Consider the following 16,906-nt stretch of genomic DNA (forward strand, 5'->3'; position numbering starts at 1 on the left):
CAAATTCCTATGGGATTGAAATATAAAACATAAAGGATCCCTCTTAGAATGCCAGCCCTCCTTTCTCCTTCCTTCCGTTAGGCTAGTGTTCCACTGATGTGATCATCGATTTATCTTCTCAACCTGATAAATGTTGGATTACTTTAATATGACAACACAAATTTAAGATAGGAGCTCAAATCTGGTGACTACAAGAGCACAAAATATAAAATCATTTTTTATGGTGCCCATATAGGCTGCGTTCGCTGGTCCTCCTCACAAAACATTGTTCATTAACCAGCCGCTAAAGTGTTTTTCTTTCACAAAATCAGTCAGTTTCAGCCAAGTTTCAACCAGCGAACGTGCCGATAAAAATTCAGATAGGTCCTACCTCATTAAATTGGCATATCATCTCACCATATTAGTCCAAAGTGACGTGACTAGATAATCTGCAACAATACTAATTGTCCAGATGCCAGGCAACTGATAAGATGCAACATGATAAAAAAAGAAACCCTCCAGAATTTTTTATCTAGACCGACAAGAATGGTTATCACATTTAGTGACTACAACATAAATAAAAAATACAACCAGATAGAGGACATACTAGAGATACCTTCATTAAATCAACAATTATGGGTTGTAATCCAAAGTAAAGTGAGTTAAAGTATGAAATTAAATTCTCGCAAAAAGTATGAAATGAAATGTAGCAGACTTAGGTATAATTAATAGTAAAACCAAGTATCACATGCAAAACTACAAGTTCAGAATATAGGATATATAAAAAGTTTTCTTATCTTAACTGATGGTGATGATTAATGTTGAGATTGGAATCAGTTTCATCCTATTTGCCTGAAAAGCAAAAATTTCAGTCCAAGATGCCCTGGTATGATCACCACAGAGGGCAGGGACCTCCTGCGGAAATTGATAGAGCAGATTGTAAGTAGTCCAATTATTGTAAATAGGACATAGTTCAAGCAAGTAGTAGATCCATAATAGTGCCCATGGTCATCTTCTTAATGAACAACTATCCCTTCTGCAAGTAAAGGTCTAATTTGCACTTACTAAAATAATGGGAGGCCAAAAGGAATACCTAATAATAAAAAAATAGACTTCTCAAAGATGTAATAGATCAAGCAACACCTCTTGCAGGCGGAATTTTCCGGTCCATGCACTTGAGGGAAAAAAAATCTATACGAATTCATTTTGCTATTCAGTTAAGTAGTCTGCTAGTACTTGCATCATCTCTAGTCTCTATATTTTCATGAACCTTTGCAGAAAGTATATATTATAAACCATGTATATTGTAGACAAAATGAGATGTATTCAATTTTTTCTTAGAACACAGAAATTACCTTTACTGTAATTAAGTGATTTGGAAAATATTCATACAGTGCAAAAGTTCAGGAGATCCGTTCCTTATTTCCACGAGTGGAAAGGTTCAGAAAACCGAGCCTTCTTTCCGCAAGTCCAGCGACTTCAGGAAGACTCACATCTAGGAGAAAACACCATTTAATTATGAATCAACAGAAGAAATCATCAAGGACAGATAGTAGATCCATCCCAATGCAAGGGCACCGTGTGAGAACCAAAACCTCCACCGCTTTCTTGCCCCTACGTACTGGAGCGGTGGAGCCACCACCACGAGAATGAACCCTAAATCGCCTTCTAGGTATTTTTCCTGAGATCGGCTCCACCACGAGAATAAACACTAAATCGCCATCTAGGCAATTTTTGAGATCGGCTCCACCAAAAGAATGAACCCTAAATCGCCCTCTGACATTTTTTCCGATCTGGGATTGTATATTCATTATGCGTAGGGTGAACCCCTCCGTTCTAAATTATAAGTCGCTTTGATTTTTTTTTAGTATATCTATTTTGCTATGTATCTAGATATAATAATATATCTAGATACATAGTAAATTGGATGAACCGAAAAAGTCAAAGCAACTTATAATTTGAAACAGAGGGAGTACCTGCGATGAGGAGCTCTCGAGGTGGGCTCTCCCAAACGGGCCCTGTGACTCCGATCCATGAGCGGACTACGTACACGCCCACCAACGCATTTGTCTTCCGTTCCGATTTATTCGTTGCTATACGGGTGTTTGTTTCCTAGTGTTAGCGGTTTATATTACTACAAGCATTAAATTTTGCGAATGAGAGCATGCTAGAAAGCATGCGGTTTATATTACTACTTTTTTGAACTGTATGTAAAACGGAACTACTAGTATGCTGTTGAGTTTTTTTTTACACGGACGGACTAATTCCACCACGCGTGGAGAGTGGAGACTCGTTGTGCCTCTCCTCATGCTACTGTTTCTCCCGGTCGAGGGGAGTGGTGCATGGTTATTTAATTTTATCGTGCAGGGCACAAAAGTACCTGAACGCGCGTGCTAGAGACCGAGGCGTACCGTGGACGACGCACACGGAGACGTGGATCCATCGATCTGATTAGTCGCGATGGATCACTCACATTAATTATTCTGTTTGCTTGGCTAATAAATCATGGTTGAAAGTACTTTTGGCTAATTTATTGTGAGAGAAAAATACTGTTTATTAATTAAAAAAGTACGGCTTATAAGCCAAACGAACATGCTATTGGGCACCGCCCATCAGTCGCCATCGCGGCCATCGCGTCACGTCACCTAGCAAACGAAAAAAACGAACTCCGTCGTTTAATTTACCTCGTCGACGTTGGCGTACGTCCCGGCCGGCCCTCGCCATTTTCTCGTTATTTTTGTCCTGCTAAGCTAGCTGGTCGCCGCTGCCCACGAGGCTGCAACAAGCTAAGAATTATCGCTAAGGAAGGGCAGTTGGGACCCCCGTGTGCCTGCCGGCCGAGCACTCGCAAATAATCACAACAGCATAGCTCGCGTCGCGTACGTGGTCGCCCAGGCAACAGGCCAGCCGACCAACCAACCAGCCCCGCAGTCCACTGCCGAGCCCACAACGGGCGCAGGGTTCCTCCGGTGCTCCCGAGCCAAATGCCCAAAATCCTCCGAGGCCTCCGCGCGCGCACGCTCCACTCCTGAGTCCTGATCCTCCCCGTCCGTTGTCGTGAAATTTTTGTATTTGGGTCCCTTTTGAAAATATTTTTTATAAAAAGACCTATGTCAAAACGTTTGATGAAAATAGATCATTTTTAGACGTCTTAGAACATGACGCCAAGGTATGAGGGTCGGCGTCGACTGACACGACGCCGAGGTCTTGCCACGTCACGGACGACCCTGGTCGACGGCGACACGGTGGCGCATGGGGCCTACTACGTCGGCATCGTGTCAGCCAACGCCACAGGCCTAAATTCGGCGCTGTGGGGAGTCACGCCGAGCTCTTGGCACCATCCGGCGCGCGGCCCAGACGGCCCAACAACGCTTCGTGGGCCAAGAGGTCGGCGTGCGATCAGATGACGCCGAGACGCTAACCTCGGCGTGGCCCGACTCAACGCCGAGGTTCGGTCAGAACCCCACCCCACGCATCACGATTCATGAGATTAGAGAAGCATGCATGCAGCTCGATCGGTTTCATTCCACTAGTGATGGAGACATGTCATGCTCGTCTGCGGGTGCCGGAAGACCATTCAGAGCGGCAGAGACGATGCTACCGGAGGTAGTGCATGCCGCTGCCTAGCCTGTTGCGGGATTGCGGCAAGCCGAGGTAACGTCTCGGCGTCATAGGTCATGACGCCGACCTCTAAATTTAACCTAACACCCTAGTTTTACCCGTGAGATGGATATATAAAATACACCCTAGTTTTACCGTGAGATGGATATATAAAATTATGTCTGTCCCACGATAAAAATCAAATTTGACAATGTCCAAGTCATGGTAAAAATCCAGGCTTAACAAATTTTAGCATGTCCATCTCATGATAAATTTAAAGACTTAGGGTGTATTTTATATATCCATCTCACGGGTAAAACTAGGGTGTTAGGTTAAATTTAAAGGTCGGCGTCATGACCTATGACACCGAGACGTTACCTCGGCTTGCCGCAATCCCGCAACAGGCTAGGCAGCGGGCATGCACTACCTCCGGTAGCATCGTCTCTGCCGCTCTGAATGGTCTCCCGGCACCCGCAGACGAACATGTCATGTCTCCATCACTAGTGGAATGAAACCGATCGAGCTGCATGCATGCTTCTCTGATCTCATGAATCGTGATGCGTGGGGTGGGGTTCTGATCGAACCTCGGCGTTGAGTCGGGCCACGCCGAGGTTAGCGTCTCGGCGTCATCTGATCGCACGCCGACCTCTTGGGCCACGAAGCATTGTTGGGCCGTCTGGGCCGCGCGTCGGATGGTGCCAAGAGCTCGGCGTGACTCCCCACAGCGCCGAATTTAGGCCTGTGGCGTTGGCTGACACGATGCCGACGTAGTAGGCCCCATGCGCCACCGTGTCGCCGTCGACCGGGGTCGTTCGTGACGTGGCAAGACCTCGGCGTCGTGTCAGTCGACGCCGACCCTCATACCTTGGCGTCATGTTCTAAGACGCCTAAAAATGATCTATTTTCAGCAAACGTTTTGACATAGATTTTTTTGTAAAAAAATATTTTTAAAAGGGACCAAAATACAAATATTTCACTCTGTTGTCGGGACGTTGCCGGCCGGTCACGCGCTTTGACTCGGCCGCCCCACCCCCTGGCGCGCGCCCGGATAAAACCGCCTGCAGCGCCCACTCGTTTGTTCCGCCGCTCGCTCCTCGTCCTCGCTTGCCCGCCACCGAGAGACGATACGTGCGTTCGTGCCTGGCGCGAGCGCACCAGGCACCAGTAGCAGCCAGCTACTGGAGCTCCTCCGCGGCCTGCTAGCTGGTCGGTTCGCTTCGCTTCGCTCCAGGAGAAGCTAGGGACGGGGCATGGCGGGGGGCGGGGGCGGCCGGGACCTGCCGTCGACGCCGACGTGGGCGGTGGCGGTTGTGTGCGCCGTCATCGTGCTCGTCTCCGTCGCCATGGAGCAAGGCCTCCACAAGCTCGGCCACGTACGTACATCATCGTGCCCTGCCTGCTGGCCGACCCACCGACCCCGTTCATTTCGCATGCGTGCGTGCTTAAGGTTGAGCTTGAGCAGGAGCTGAGCTTTGATTTGGGTGTCTGACTGCTGCCTGTCGCCTTGCATGCGTGCAGTGGTTCCACACGAGGCAGAAGAAGGCCATGCGGGAGGCGCTGGAGAAGATCAAAGCAGGTGAGCTGCTCCCATCATCACCCACAGCCAAAGTCCACACCACTCTATTATTGCCATGTTGCGGAACATGCATGATTGCCTTCATGGTCATGGTCGGTCGTCACCAGAATTCGTTACATACATTCCTTACCAGTTTTCCATATCCGACTTTACAGAATTCAGATGGTACCTGCCTGCGCATGCATAAACAAAGACCTTTTATATGAGTAGTGCAATAACGCTACTAGTATTAGCCTTATATGGCAATAAAATTTAGAGTGTGTTTGGGAGGGCTCTTCTCTATGGGCTTCTTCCGAAGGAACTGGAAATTTGTGGCTCCTCCAAAATGGCTCCGACTACTTATTTTTTCACTAATAAAAAAAATGCTCAAAACAGCTCCTTCAACTAAACTGTTTGGCAGGGCTCTAGAGCCGGAGTCAGGAGCCCTGCCAAACAGATAAAAAAATCAGAACACACAACCTTAGTAGGTTCTTAGTTTAGTTCCTGTGCCGGGCTGCCGGCACCCGATTCTTTTTTTTTTCCTAAAAAAGGAAAATGGTTTGGTTGCGTTGCGTGCAGAGTTGATGCTGATGGGCTTCATCTCGCTGCTCCTCGCCGTGGGGCAGACGCCCATCTCCAAGATATGTATCCCCACCAAGGCCGGCAGCATCATGCTGCCGTGCAAGGCGCAGAAAGACCACGGCGGCGATAGCCGCCGGAGGCTCCTCTGGTACCCGTCGTACCCTGGAGAAGAATACGGCCACCGTCGGTTCTTGGCCGGCGCGGCTACGGGCGACGACTACTGTACCAAACAAGTGAGGGCCCAGTCACCATTGCAATTGCAACGCATGCAACAAGCTAATTAAGCTGCTTGGTGATGGAGCCATGAGATGAGATGAGTAACGCTTCTTGTTTCCACACATGCAGGGAAAGGTGTCCCTCATCTCCACGAACGGCGTCCACCAGCTGCACATCTTCATCTTTGTGCTCGCCGTGTTCCATGTCGCTTACAGCGTGGCCACCATGGCTTTAGCGCGTCTCAAAGTAAGCACAGGCCAAGCATGTGAACCATGTTCATTGCTACTCCCTCCCATCGATCTGGTCACACATACTTGCCCTTTAATCAAAATCTGATTTTTTTTCTTCTCTCTCTAGAAGTAGTTCCATAATCACATACTCCTACTTATTAGATATTATGACTATATTTCGGATAAGTCAAACTTATTGCTAGACCATAAAAAATCAACGGTGTCAAGTATTTATGACAGACATTTTCGTTCAAAAAAAGGAAGCATGTTTATCAACCATCTAACTCCATTGCAGTCAAAAATAGGCATTTATATTGCAGCTAGAAGATACTAATCACATCTTCTCGCGTGCAGATGAGGAAATGGAAGAGATGGGAAGAGGAGACCAATTCGGTGGAATATCAATTCGCAAACGGTAAGAAGAAGAACCATCTGTGTGTTTCTCTTCCTCGGATGATTGAAGCATGCGTGTGTGAGCAGGAGTGAAGCTGATGAGGTTCTTTCATTGCAGATCCTTCGCGATTCCGATTCACGCACCAGACATCGTTCGTGAAGCGGCACCTGGGCCTCTCCAGCACTCCCGGAGTCAGATGGATTGTGAGTTCGATGGATCACGCACCTGAGCTCCGGATTGTCAGTTCCTTGCATTGCAGCAGGTTTGACCTGAATATTCTTCGCTGCAGGTGGGATTCTTCAGGCAGTTCTTCGCGTCGGTGACCAAGGTGGATTACCTGACCATGCGGCAAGGATTCATCAATGTACTGAACATCTCCCCCATTGCAGCTGCTGCTACGTGGTGATTTGTTAGTGTTGTAAGCTTTTGATGTTAGAGTTATTCTTTGACATGGTGATGTTTCCTTGTCTGCAGTATCATCTGTCTCCCAACGCTAAGTTCAATTTCCAGAAGTACATCAAGCGGTCCTTGGAGGACGACTTCAAAGTCGTCGTTGGCATCAGGTATGCATGCCTCTTTGGTATTCTTCCTGTTCCAAATTACAAGTCGTTTTGGCTTTTTTAGTTACATAGAGTAGTTTGTATGTCTAGATACATAACTATACTTTTAGAAAAGCCAAAGCAATGAACTTACAATTTAGAACGAGGGAATACTACCTAATTCGTGTAGGGTTCTGCTTCTGCATGTTATGATGTTCGTCCTTGGGTGACCTTGACATTTGGCTGGCTTCCTCTATGTGCAGTCTCCCGCTGTGGTTCGTCGCCATCTTCATACTCTTCCTCGATATCGACGGTACTTGTCATCCTAATCATAGTTGTTATGTTCAAACCACAGGCTTTGATCTGGTCTTGTAATAACCACCATCATTCTGCAAATTTAAAACCTCTTGTCATATGCGCAGGAATCAACACGCTTATCTGGATCTCTTTTGTCCCGCTCGTTGTAAGTGTTGACCCCCTCTCCGTTGTTGTTTTTTTAGAGCAAATTCCCTCCCTTTCAGTTGGAGCAACAAAGAGCCACTTGGTCATTCCAAAAAATATACAAAGAGCCAACTCGAACTGCCTTGGAATATACTACGTACAGTATATAAGCGAAGACGTCGCTGTTTCAGATACTCTTGTTGGTTGGGACCAAGCTGGAGGTTGTCATCATGGAGATGGCCAACGAGATACGGGACAAGGCGACGGTGATCAAGGGGGCGCCTGCGGTGGAGCCAAGTGACAGGTTCTTCTGGTTCAACCGCCCTGGCTGGGTCCTCTTCCTCATCCACCTCACGCTCTTCCAGAACGCCTTCCAGATGGCGCATTTCGTTTGGACACTGGTAGGGTTGCCTTGCCTTTCCTTTCCTTTCCTTTGTTTAAAGATCCTCGAGTGTTTTGTTCATCCAGTCACTGCAGCAGAATGAGCAGAGGCTAACTGTCTAACAACTCCTTTTGGCTGTTGCACGCACAGCTCACCCCAGACTTGAAGAAATGCTACCACGAGCGGATGGGCCTGACCATCATGAAAGTTGTAGTGGGAGTGGCTCTTCAGTTCCTCTGCAGCTACATCACCTTCCCGCTCTACGCGCTCGTCACACAGGTACGTACTAAAGAGAACCATATATATGAAGAAGAAAAAGAAAACTTCCATGAACTCGTTTCGTTGAAAGAAAGACCTCCATGCATGGACAATGGGGTGACGTCGCCCAAACCCAACCTCGCGTTTGCAGATGGGGTCTCACATGAAGAAGACCATCTTCGAGGAGCAGACGGCCAAGGCGGTGATGAAGTGGCGCAAGGCGGCCAAGGACAAGGTGAAGCAGCGGGAGGCGGGAGGCTACCTCGACGGGCTGATGAGCGCCGACACGACGCCGAGCCACAGCCGCGCGACGTCGCCGAGCCGGGGCAACTCGCCGGTGCACCTGCTCCACAAGTACAAGGGCCGGTCGGAGGAGCCGCAGAGCGCCCCGTCGTCTCCGGGGCGGGGTCGGGGGCAGGAGCTCGGGGACATGTACCCGGTGCCCGACCAGCAGCGGCTGCACAGGCTCGGCCCGGAGAGGAAGAGGGCCGCCTCGTCCACCGCCATCGACATCGACATCGCTGATGCCGATTTTTCGTTTAGCATGCGGTGATTCTGAACGAATTTTGTGCAGCATGTTTTGTATTTAATTTTGTATAGGGAAAACATAGATGAACAACATAATGACAAGTTAGGGAACTTTGTGCAACAGAACCCCTCTGAACAAACGTGCAAACGAGCTTCTCACAATGATAATAAACCTCCCTCTTACCTGTGGAAAAAAACTGAACTGCAATCATTCTCATTACATTCAAGAAAACAATGTCAGCTGCAAAAAGGCTTCAAAAGAAGAAAACAACAGTGAACCTGGATGAAGCTATTGAAAGCAGTCTGTACTCTGTACTCACACTAACAAGAAAGGTTATCAGCAAATACATTGCTTTATGGGAAGAACAGTTGGACACTACAGGACTCATGGATTAGTCAATCCTCATATCTAACCAGGAAAAAATGGAGAGGAAAAAAATCACTGGTGCACTCATCATCCACAGGCTAGTCAGCTTTTGCACGAACCCTTCTCTTGTGAACAGCCATTAGGACCAATGACACCACCATTCCAACCATATACCCAGCAAGTGCACCGTAAGTGACACAGATTGGCCATTCCTACGGAAGATCAAAGAAACAGAATAATAGTAATCAGTCATAAGGCCCAGCAAAGGAATCATCATTAATGTGACACTTGAAGGTAAGATCTATCATTAAGCATATGAGATGGGATAAAAGGGGCATCAGGATATTGAGAGTTTCAAAAGCAAAAACACTCAACAGAACGTCAGGCAAACCAATGAATTTCATGTGGTGGCCTTGTAGCTCTCGAAAAATTCAGTCAGAAATGAGGATCATAAATCACCCAACTCCCATGGGAATAAACGAATTGTGGCAGGTACTCCTCCTATTTTAATGTCTGGCCATGTCTGTGATCCACATATGTTTACCCCAGTTAGACCACAAACATAAGTATGTTCCATAGAGCTATTTAGTGTCATGTTAACCACCAAGTGTGCACAAACATATCCATATGATCCAGCTTTCCCATGCCTAGAAATTGGCAACATACTGCTTGAGATTCAAAGATGGTATGTCTACCTGCCAGGGTCTCTCCCAGTCAAGGGGCATAGGCCAAGCACCGAGCCATGCTCCTAGAACAGCTCCATGACAAGGTGCAGAGATCATGTAGTTCTCAACATCAGATGGCGTGAAATAACTGACATGTACAAAGACATAGTGAGATATCATGCCACAGTTGCTGGAAAATACAAAAAGAAATATGTCCACTGGATGAACCTCTACCGTTCAAAAGTTTACGAGTCCGGAACATACATGGAGTGAGAAAGCACATTCTGCCAATCAATCTTGGATGCTCCAAAGACACATGCTGCTGGAACAAACTGAAAGATAATAAAATTAGTCTCACCTGCCTCAATTGTTGAAGTGATGCAGTAAATACTAAGTACAGGATTATCAGCACAAGACAGTACTGGCTGTTGCCAGTCTCGTATCGTTGTACTCGAGTGTCAAGTGCTCAGTTGCTCAGTTTTGTACCAGAAAATCAACGAAAATGGCGCTTACCGTGAACAGGGACATGACAAGCGACCAATAAATAGTAGCTATCCAGTATCTGCAAATGCATAATTCAGTCAAATAAACAACTGTTAGTACCTGTAAATTGAAATATCATGGTTTACTTTACTAAAATCAGATGCAAGATACAATATAGAGCAGAGCACTACAGACACCAATCCTAGTCATGATTCCTACTCATCAAGTAAAAGTCAGGCTAAATCCTTTCTGAATCTAACTTACTTGATTCCAACAGGTGCACCAAGTACGATTGCTCCAAATGCATTAAGGAACGCACCTGGCACGGGTGAGGAAAAGATGTGCAGTAAGATCAAAGAAATGAAACGAGGAAAATAAACAGATCCTAGATAACTCATAACTAACAGTTTGACTGTTGTTCTTGTTCCATGAAACTTGAAACCGAACTAACACTTTTGCTGTTAGTCCAACGGGCTGATAATACTAACTACTGATTCAGATCTGCAGCATGGAGCTGTTCGTTTCGGGCTTCATATTCATACAGCAATGTATCAAAGTAAGAATGCAATCCAAATCAAGGTATAGAACCAACCCACGGGCAAGCCGATCAATCCTCTCGCAACAGCCTTGAAAAACTGAAAGTAAGGAGAACCCGATGACCCCATTGCTGACCCAAAAATTTAAAGCGACAATTGATCGAACAGGTTGCAAGCGCGCCATACCGAGCAGCTTTTGGCATCACGCCGGAGGTAGCTGAACACTGCGATGACTATGGGCGCTTCACAGACCTAAGTGAAGGAGAAAAATGCTCAGTTCGGATCGGAAGAGAGAGGGGGGGGAGACCGAAGATACGTTTACACCGTCCCGCGGCGGCGAGGTGAGTGAAAATACCACGAGAAGGCGGAGGGCGAGCGCGGGGTCGGAGACGAGCGCGCCGCGGCCAGCGAGGCCGTGGGCGGCAGCGAGGCCCGCAAAGCAGAGCAGGTGCGCGGCCCCGGCGGTTAAGGCGCTGATCTGGGTGGCCTCCGCGCGCATGGCGGGGCCGCGCTTGGGTAGGTTACGGGCAGGCGCCCTGAGGTGGAAACCGCGGTGGTGTAGTCGCGCGTCCGTGGCCGCCGGCGGGCCTGTCTCCACTGGTGGAGCTTGATGCAGCCGGTTTGGGTCGGATGCAGATCCTCCCACCAAGTTTTTTAAGGAAAACAACGGCGACCGTTTTACTGTTTTTTTTAATAACCGTTTTACAGTTGAATGATAAATGACCAGTATTAGCGTTTAATAAAATGATAATATGTTAATTGCACATTTTATCTATGACCATCTTGTACGTGGAGCCATTGGATGGACCTGGTTCATGCAAGTGGGAGGCAAATAAAAATACAAAAATAATCTCATCCGTTCATTGCTTCTCCATGTGTTTCTCTTCTCTTTTCCAGAGGCACCTCCGCACAGCCTGGAGCGCTTGCCGCGGCTGGGCGCGGCCGCCGTCGGCCATGGCGGGGCGGGGCGGCACGGCTCAGCCATCGGGCAGGACAGCGAAGGGAGGCAGAAATTGAGCAGGGCGGGCGACGCGGCCTGAAGCGATGCAGTTGCCGAGCGTAGGTGGCGTGGCGTGGTGGCCGGACGTTGGGAGGCCGAGCGGATGCGGCGGTGCGGCGCCTAAGGCCAGTCTCAATGGGAGTGTCATGCACGTTAATTAAGGTGACACATCAGTATGGGAACACTTTTTGCATGAAATGGTGAGGAGAGAGAACAAGTTCGTTTCATGGCCACGACTGTAACAACCAGTCCCGACATACATGGCCCAGGCCCACTCTTCCGAGGAGTGGTCCCACCTGTGTAGCAACCCGCTTGAACTTTCATCCTCGCTTCGTTCAAAACGGTTAACCGAAGATTAGTACGCGTCCCTGGCCCTGGTATTTAAGTTGATCCGGCGATTCCTCAGTTTCCAGTATGGTACTAAACCTGGTTGCACAGTGTTTTTCGCGGTGCTACAGCAACAGTGACCAGTACTCCCGAATTTGGCCGGCCCATTTTCGGGTGGACAGTGATCGGTCTGCAGTAGCCCCGAAGCCCGGATGCTACAGTACCGCCCATTTCTCTGCTGCAGTACCACCGGGCCATGACTGGCTTGGATTGGGCCCACTTTGGCCCATTAGGATGTTACAACGACACTCGCCAGCTCTGTTTCCAAGCTCTCGGCAACCCCACGACACCCGCATTGAGAGGGGAGAGTTTCATCCCACCGATCCTGTGCTCCAGGCGCGAAGATCCAATCCTTCCCGCCCCATTTCCCGCCGCGCGCACGATTCCTCCCACCTCGCGCACGATTTCTTCTTCCTCCTTCCCCGCACGCACCATCTTCTCCTTCCCCATCCCGCCCTGGTCGCTGGATTCAGCGCCATGGATGTTGGTCGTAGCTCCAGGTGGTGAGACAAAGGAGGGAAAGGGCGTGGAGGCAGCCGCCTTGGAATGAAGACGTCGTTCTCTCCTACGCCGCCAGCCCCTCCGGCTTCTTCTCCGCCGGCCCCTGCTTTGCCGTCTTCATCCCCACCGCAAGTAGCAGGAGTGCTGCCGGCCGCTGCGCCACCACCGTCCGCCCCAGCGCCGCCACTGGGTCCGCCAGCACCGTCCACCCTAGAGCCGCCACTGGGTCGAACACCGACATCTGCCCCTGCTGTGCCTTCTTCCTTCCCTGGTGTGCCTTCTTCCAAGCCGTGGCCAGCGCAAGGAGCAGGATGGGGAGCCATGCCCCCAAATTTTCTATCTCAACATGGAAACCCGCAAGCCCCAGATCCACAATAATCAGTTGATTTCGATGTGTAGAGATGTGTAGATTTATGCCTGCAATTAGTATTTTTTGTTTTGATGAATATGCCTGCAATTAGTTGATTTCAGTGTGTAGAGATGTATAGATTGATGCCTGCAATTAGTATTTTTTGTTTTGATGAATATGCCTGCAATTAGTTGATTTCAATGTGTAGAGATGTATAGATTGATGCCTGCAATTAGTATTTCTGGTTTTTTAATTGTGTGAAAACTTCAGGGTCTATCCACCTGGTGGTTTTGTAAATTTCCTTCAACAACCACACTATCCGCCACACCCACACATGCTAGGAGAAAATTTTCATTTTGTTGGTCAGACTATGAACGTGAACCCAATATCTCTACCGCCACCACCAAGTGCCTATGGAACAGTAACATCCCAAGCTATGAAACAAGGCACTTCAACAAACAAGACGGTGAATATTGACATTGAGGAAGGAGAGAATAGTGAGGCAAATAGGGCAGTAAAGAAAAGATATTGGACTCATGACGAAGAAACGAGGCTGGTAACTGGTCAGTTTTTTATTTTCCTTTTTGTAGGCCAGTGTTTGGTACAATACTTGATTTATTCATATTTTTTATTTCGTATTTTGTAGGCCAGTGCTTGGTTGAATGTTTCAAAAGACCCAGTTAGGGGTAATGACAAGAAATTTGATATATTTTAGAAGGAAATCACTGAGGAGTTTAACAGGAAAGGGAATGGGAAGCGTAGAAGGGAAATAAACCAATTGAAAGTTCACTGGTCACACCTGAAGTCATCGATCACTGATTTCAATGACGCTTGGACTAAGGTAACTCAAATGCATACAAGCGGATACTCCGACGACATGCTAGAGGAAGAGGCACAGAAGATGTATGAAAGCAGGTTTGGAAAGCGTTTTTCGTTGGTGCATTGGTGGAAGATATTAAAAGAGGAGCCCAAATGGTGTGCACAGTTTGAGGAAAAAGAGAAAGACAAGACTGAGATAGTTGATGTTCCAGAAGAACAGTCACGTCCCATTGGTAGAGAAGCAGCAAAGGCTGAGCGTAGTGGAAAGCGCAAAAAGGATAATGTTATGGAAGGAGTTGTCATCCTTGGAAACAATATTGAGAAAATTATCAAGGTGCAGCAAGATCGGAAGGTGGAGTGCGAATGATTTGGTGGAACATATTTGGAATAAGTTTGGTGGTCGTGCACATATATCTGGTACTTATGACTATCTTTTGCATTATTGGTTATCTACTGTAGTTAGTTATCTACCTTAAGAATTAACTGCACTGATCTGTATGAACTGAACTATTTTTTGTTTTTGTAGGATGAAAGCAAGGCTGAAGGTTATCTGAAAGCAAGGCTGAAGGCTGAAGGCTATCTGATACTGCACTACTAAAGGCTATCTGATCCTACACTACTGAAGATTATCTGTCTTGTGAGAACAACTAGTGAGAGGCCGTGTGCAAGGCTCTAGGCTATCTGAACTATATTTTTTTGTCTATCTTAGTTTACTATCTTAGTTCCCGTGAATGCTGAACTGCTCTATGCGAATGCTGAAGGCTACCTAAACTCTGAACAATCGTATGCAGTTCCATTTTATCGTACTTCTATGTGTGGATGGCTACATAATCAATCAATGCATATGATCCCATCATTGTACAGTGATTAAATGCTTTACTTAGTTTTGGAATTGGTGAAATGAAACGTTGCATTGTGAAGGCTAGTTTCATTCATTGTTTCATCCCGCTCAAGCTGATGTGGCGTTTTGGAAATCGTGTAGTGAAACTAAGCATTGAGACTGGCCTAATGCTTCCATTTGCATGGTGATTAGCTGTTCGTTTATCTCTTTCTCGTGTGAGTTTCCTACTTTCCTCGGGCAAGCTCAAAGGAAATGAAAACCAGAGATCTGAGTGGATTCTTTTTTCCCTGTAAAACGAGCGTCTGCCTATAGGATTCTAGAGGAAAGGAACTAGGATTTCCTTTGTTCCAAATGTGCATTCTCACTTCCTTTCCTCTGTTTTGCAATTCCTGTACTTTTCCTTTGATATTCCTACAATCCAAACGGGGCTGGTGTTTATTTTATAGGAACAAAATATTTACAAGGATTGACCATGTGACTTGTGAGTACGATAGAAAGAAGAAAGAGAATCAGGGAAAATGAAACAAGACTGAGAGAAAACTAAGGGTCTATTTGGTTGGGCTGTGGCCATGAAAAAAGCTGTTGTGGGCTATGAGCTGTGAGAAAAGCGGTTGTGAGTTGTGAGAAAGCTAAAAGCCGTTTGGTTAGAATGGCTATGAAGCTGTAGGTTTGGTAATAAATGTCTGTAATACCCCTAAACTGCTAGGAGAATGCTGACATTCAAATTTATTGTAAAACATTGTTTTGTTCACTAATTTGCATGCAAATTACCATTTTAGAAAGGGAAAATTAATTTTCTTAAAGATTTTCATTCACCATTAACATATGGTCGAAATTATAGAATATTACAAAAGGCATATGGTTCACATAATGATGTCCTTCTTCAACATAACTATCTCCCTCTCGCACTAACCAAAGCATCGGCTATCCTACTATGAATGGTATTCATGGTGTCCTCATTCTCTCCGTCTTGATTATCATCTTCTTGTGTGTCTGTCATGGCACTATGTTGTAGCAGGTACTCCTCATCACCATCACATCTATCGAACAACTTGTCTTCCAAATTGGTGTCACGAATAAAATTATGCAATGCCATACAAGCTAGAATTATATGCTTCTAAGTTCGAGTAGGAAAACTTGGAATGCCCTTCAAAATACACCACTTCTGCTTCAAGACCCCGAAAGCCTGCTCAATGACATTTCAAAAAGATGAATGCAAGAAATTGAACACCTCGTTCTTCCCTTGAGGAGCACGTCCATTACGAAGTCGAAACTCTAGTATATGGTATGTGCTTCCTTTAAAAGGAGCAAGATATCCTATTCGGTTTGGATAACCAGAGTCCATGAGATAATATTTACCTATAAAACTAAATCAGCAAAGCCAAATAACAATAGAAATATTGACAACTAGTAACGAAACATGCATACCTTTAGGAGGCACGGGAAATGAAGGAAAATTTGCTAACGCATGGTTCAGGATGCGTGTGTCATGTGCAGAATCTGGCCAACCAGCAACCGCAAAGATAAACCTCATGTCAAAATCACAAACAGCTAGCACATTCTGAGATGTGTAGCCATGTCGACATGTGTAGTTGACCACTTCCTCTGTTGGCACTGCTACTAGAACATGTGAACCGTTAATAGCTCCAATAGCTCATTTGAAATAAGGCCATAAACTTTCCTCCTTGACCTTATCATGCTCAGTATAGAAAGTAGGATCTCTTGGCTTGATACTGTCTTTTGCTAACTTGCGCAGACAATTCAGTACTTCATGAAATTTAGTGTGAACTGTCCAGAGTGACCGGGTAAAATGATTTTTAGCTTGTGAAAATGAATCGGGTCCTCCAACGATCCAAAAGAACATTGCCAATGAATTCATTGATGATACATTATTAGTTGATGTTAAGACGTAGTTCGAGATTAGCAAGTCATGCAGTGCCATGAAAACATCAGTGCTCATCTGAAACATCTTATAGAAGTACCTCGGACGACCCATGCATCTCATAACCCATTGAAGTTCATTTTCTAGTGTTTCCCTATACTTTCCTTTGTGCAAATACTGCTCAGTGTATTGGTAACCCATTTCACCAGTAATGGTAGCCAGCTACGACAGTTCTGCAAGAAGCAGTAGTCCCTTTTGTTCATTTTTTGCCAAAATCCTCCATGTTGCCATCCATCTACATAAGACAGGAATCAAAACTCAGGAAAATATTGACAGCAATCAAAACACGTACAACAATAGGGATGGAAGCAA

The 16,906-nt window shown here is 46.5% G+C and overlaps 2 protein-coding genes, 1 long non-coding RNA gene and 1 pseudogene across 4 annotated transcripts; 2 read left to right on the forward strand and 2 right to left on the reverse strand.

The window, feature by feature from the left end:
- On the reverse strand, nt 1-1,715 carry LOC136508798 (uncharacterized). The gene is made up of 4 exons (XR_010772126.1): nt 1,575-1,715; nt 1,335-1,474; nt 783-894; nt 1-123 (listed from the first exon to the last, which is right to left on the reverse strand). It is a non-coding gene; the product is annotated as an uncharacterized lncRNA (long non-coding RNA).
- Nucleotides 1,716-4,691: 2,976 nt separating this feature from the next.
- Nucleotides 4,692-8,876, forward strand: LOC136449884 (protein MLO-like). 2 transcript variants are annotated; one of them, XM_066450116.1, is made up of 13 exons: nt 4,692-4,952; nt 5,098-5,155; nt 5,714-5,949; nt 6,062-6,178; nt 6,517-6,577; nt 6,674-6,759; nt 6,846-6,920; nt 7,031-7,119; nt 7,359-7,408; nt 7,518-7,558; nt 7,728-7,937; nt 8,069-8,197; nt 8,328-8,876. In XM_066450116.1, the coding sequence occupies exons 1-13, from the start codon at nt 4,830-4,832 to the stop codon at nt 8,727-8,729; spliced, it is 1,677 nt and encodes a 558-aa protein (XP_066306213.1). In that variant the 5' UTR covers nt 4,692-4,829; the 3' UTR covers nt 8,730-8,876. The 2 variants fall into 2 exon arrangements, with proteins under 2 accessions (XP_066306213.1, XP_066306222.1); XM_066450125.1 differs by lacking the exon at nt 4,692-4,952 and having other exon boundaries at nt 5,140-5,247.
- A 19-nt stretch (nt 8,877-8,895) lies between these two features.
- LOC136449898 (uncharacterized) lies at nt 8,896-11,404 on the reverse strand. Its single transcript, XM_066450135.1, has 8 exons — nt 11,111-11,404; nt 10,942-11,007; nt 10,812-10,854; nt 10,484-10,538; nt 10,250-10,298; nt 10,001-10,068; nt 9,767-9,884; nt 8,896-9,283 (listed from the first exon to the last, which is right to left on the reverse strand). The coding sequence occupies exons 1-8, from the start codon at nt 11,252-11,254 to the stop codon at nt 9,170-9,172; spliced, it is 657 nt and encodes a 218-aa protein (XP_066306232.1). The 5' UTR covers nt 11,255-11,404; the 3' UTR covers nt 8,896-9,169.
- Nucleotides 11,405-11,981: 577 nt separating this feature from the next.
- On the forward strand, nt 11,982-14,409 carry LOC136469904 (uncharacterized; annotated as a pseudogene).
- The last annotated feature ends 2,497 nt before the right edge of the window (nt 14,410-16,906 follow it).

This window comes from Miscanthus floridulus, chromosome 1 (genome assembly GCF_019320115.1).
Source record: "Miscanthus floridulus cultivar M001 chromosome 1, ASM1932011v1, whole genome shotgun sequence".
Lineage (NCBI taxonomy): Eukaryota > Viridiplantae > Streptophyta > Magnoliopsida > Poales > Poaceae > Miscanthus > Miscanthus floridulus.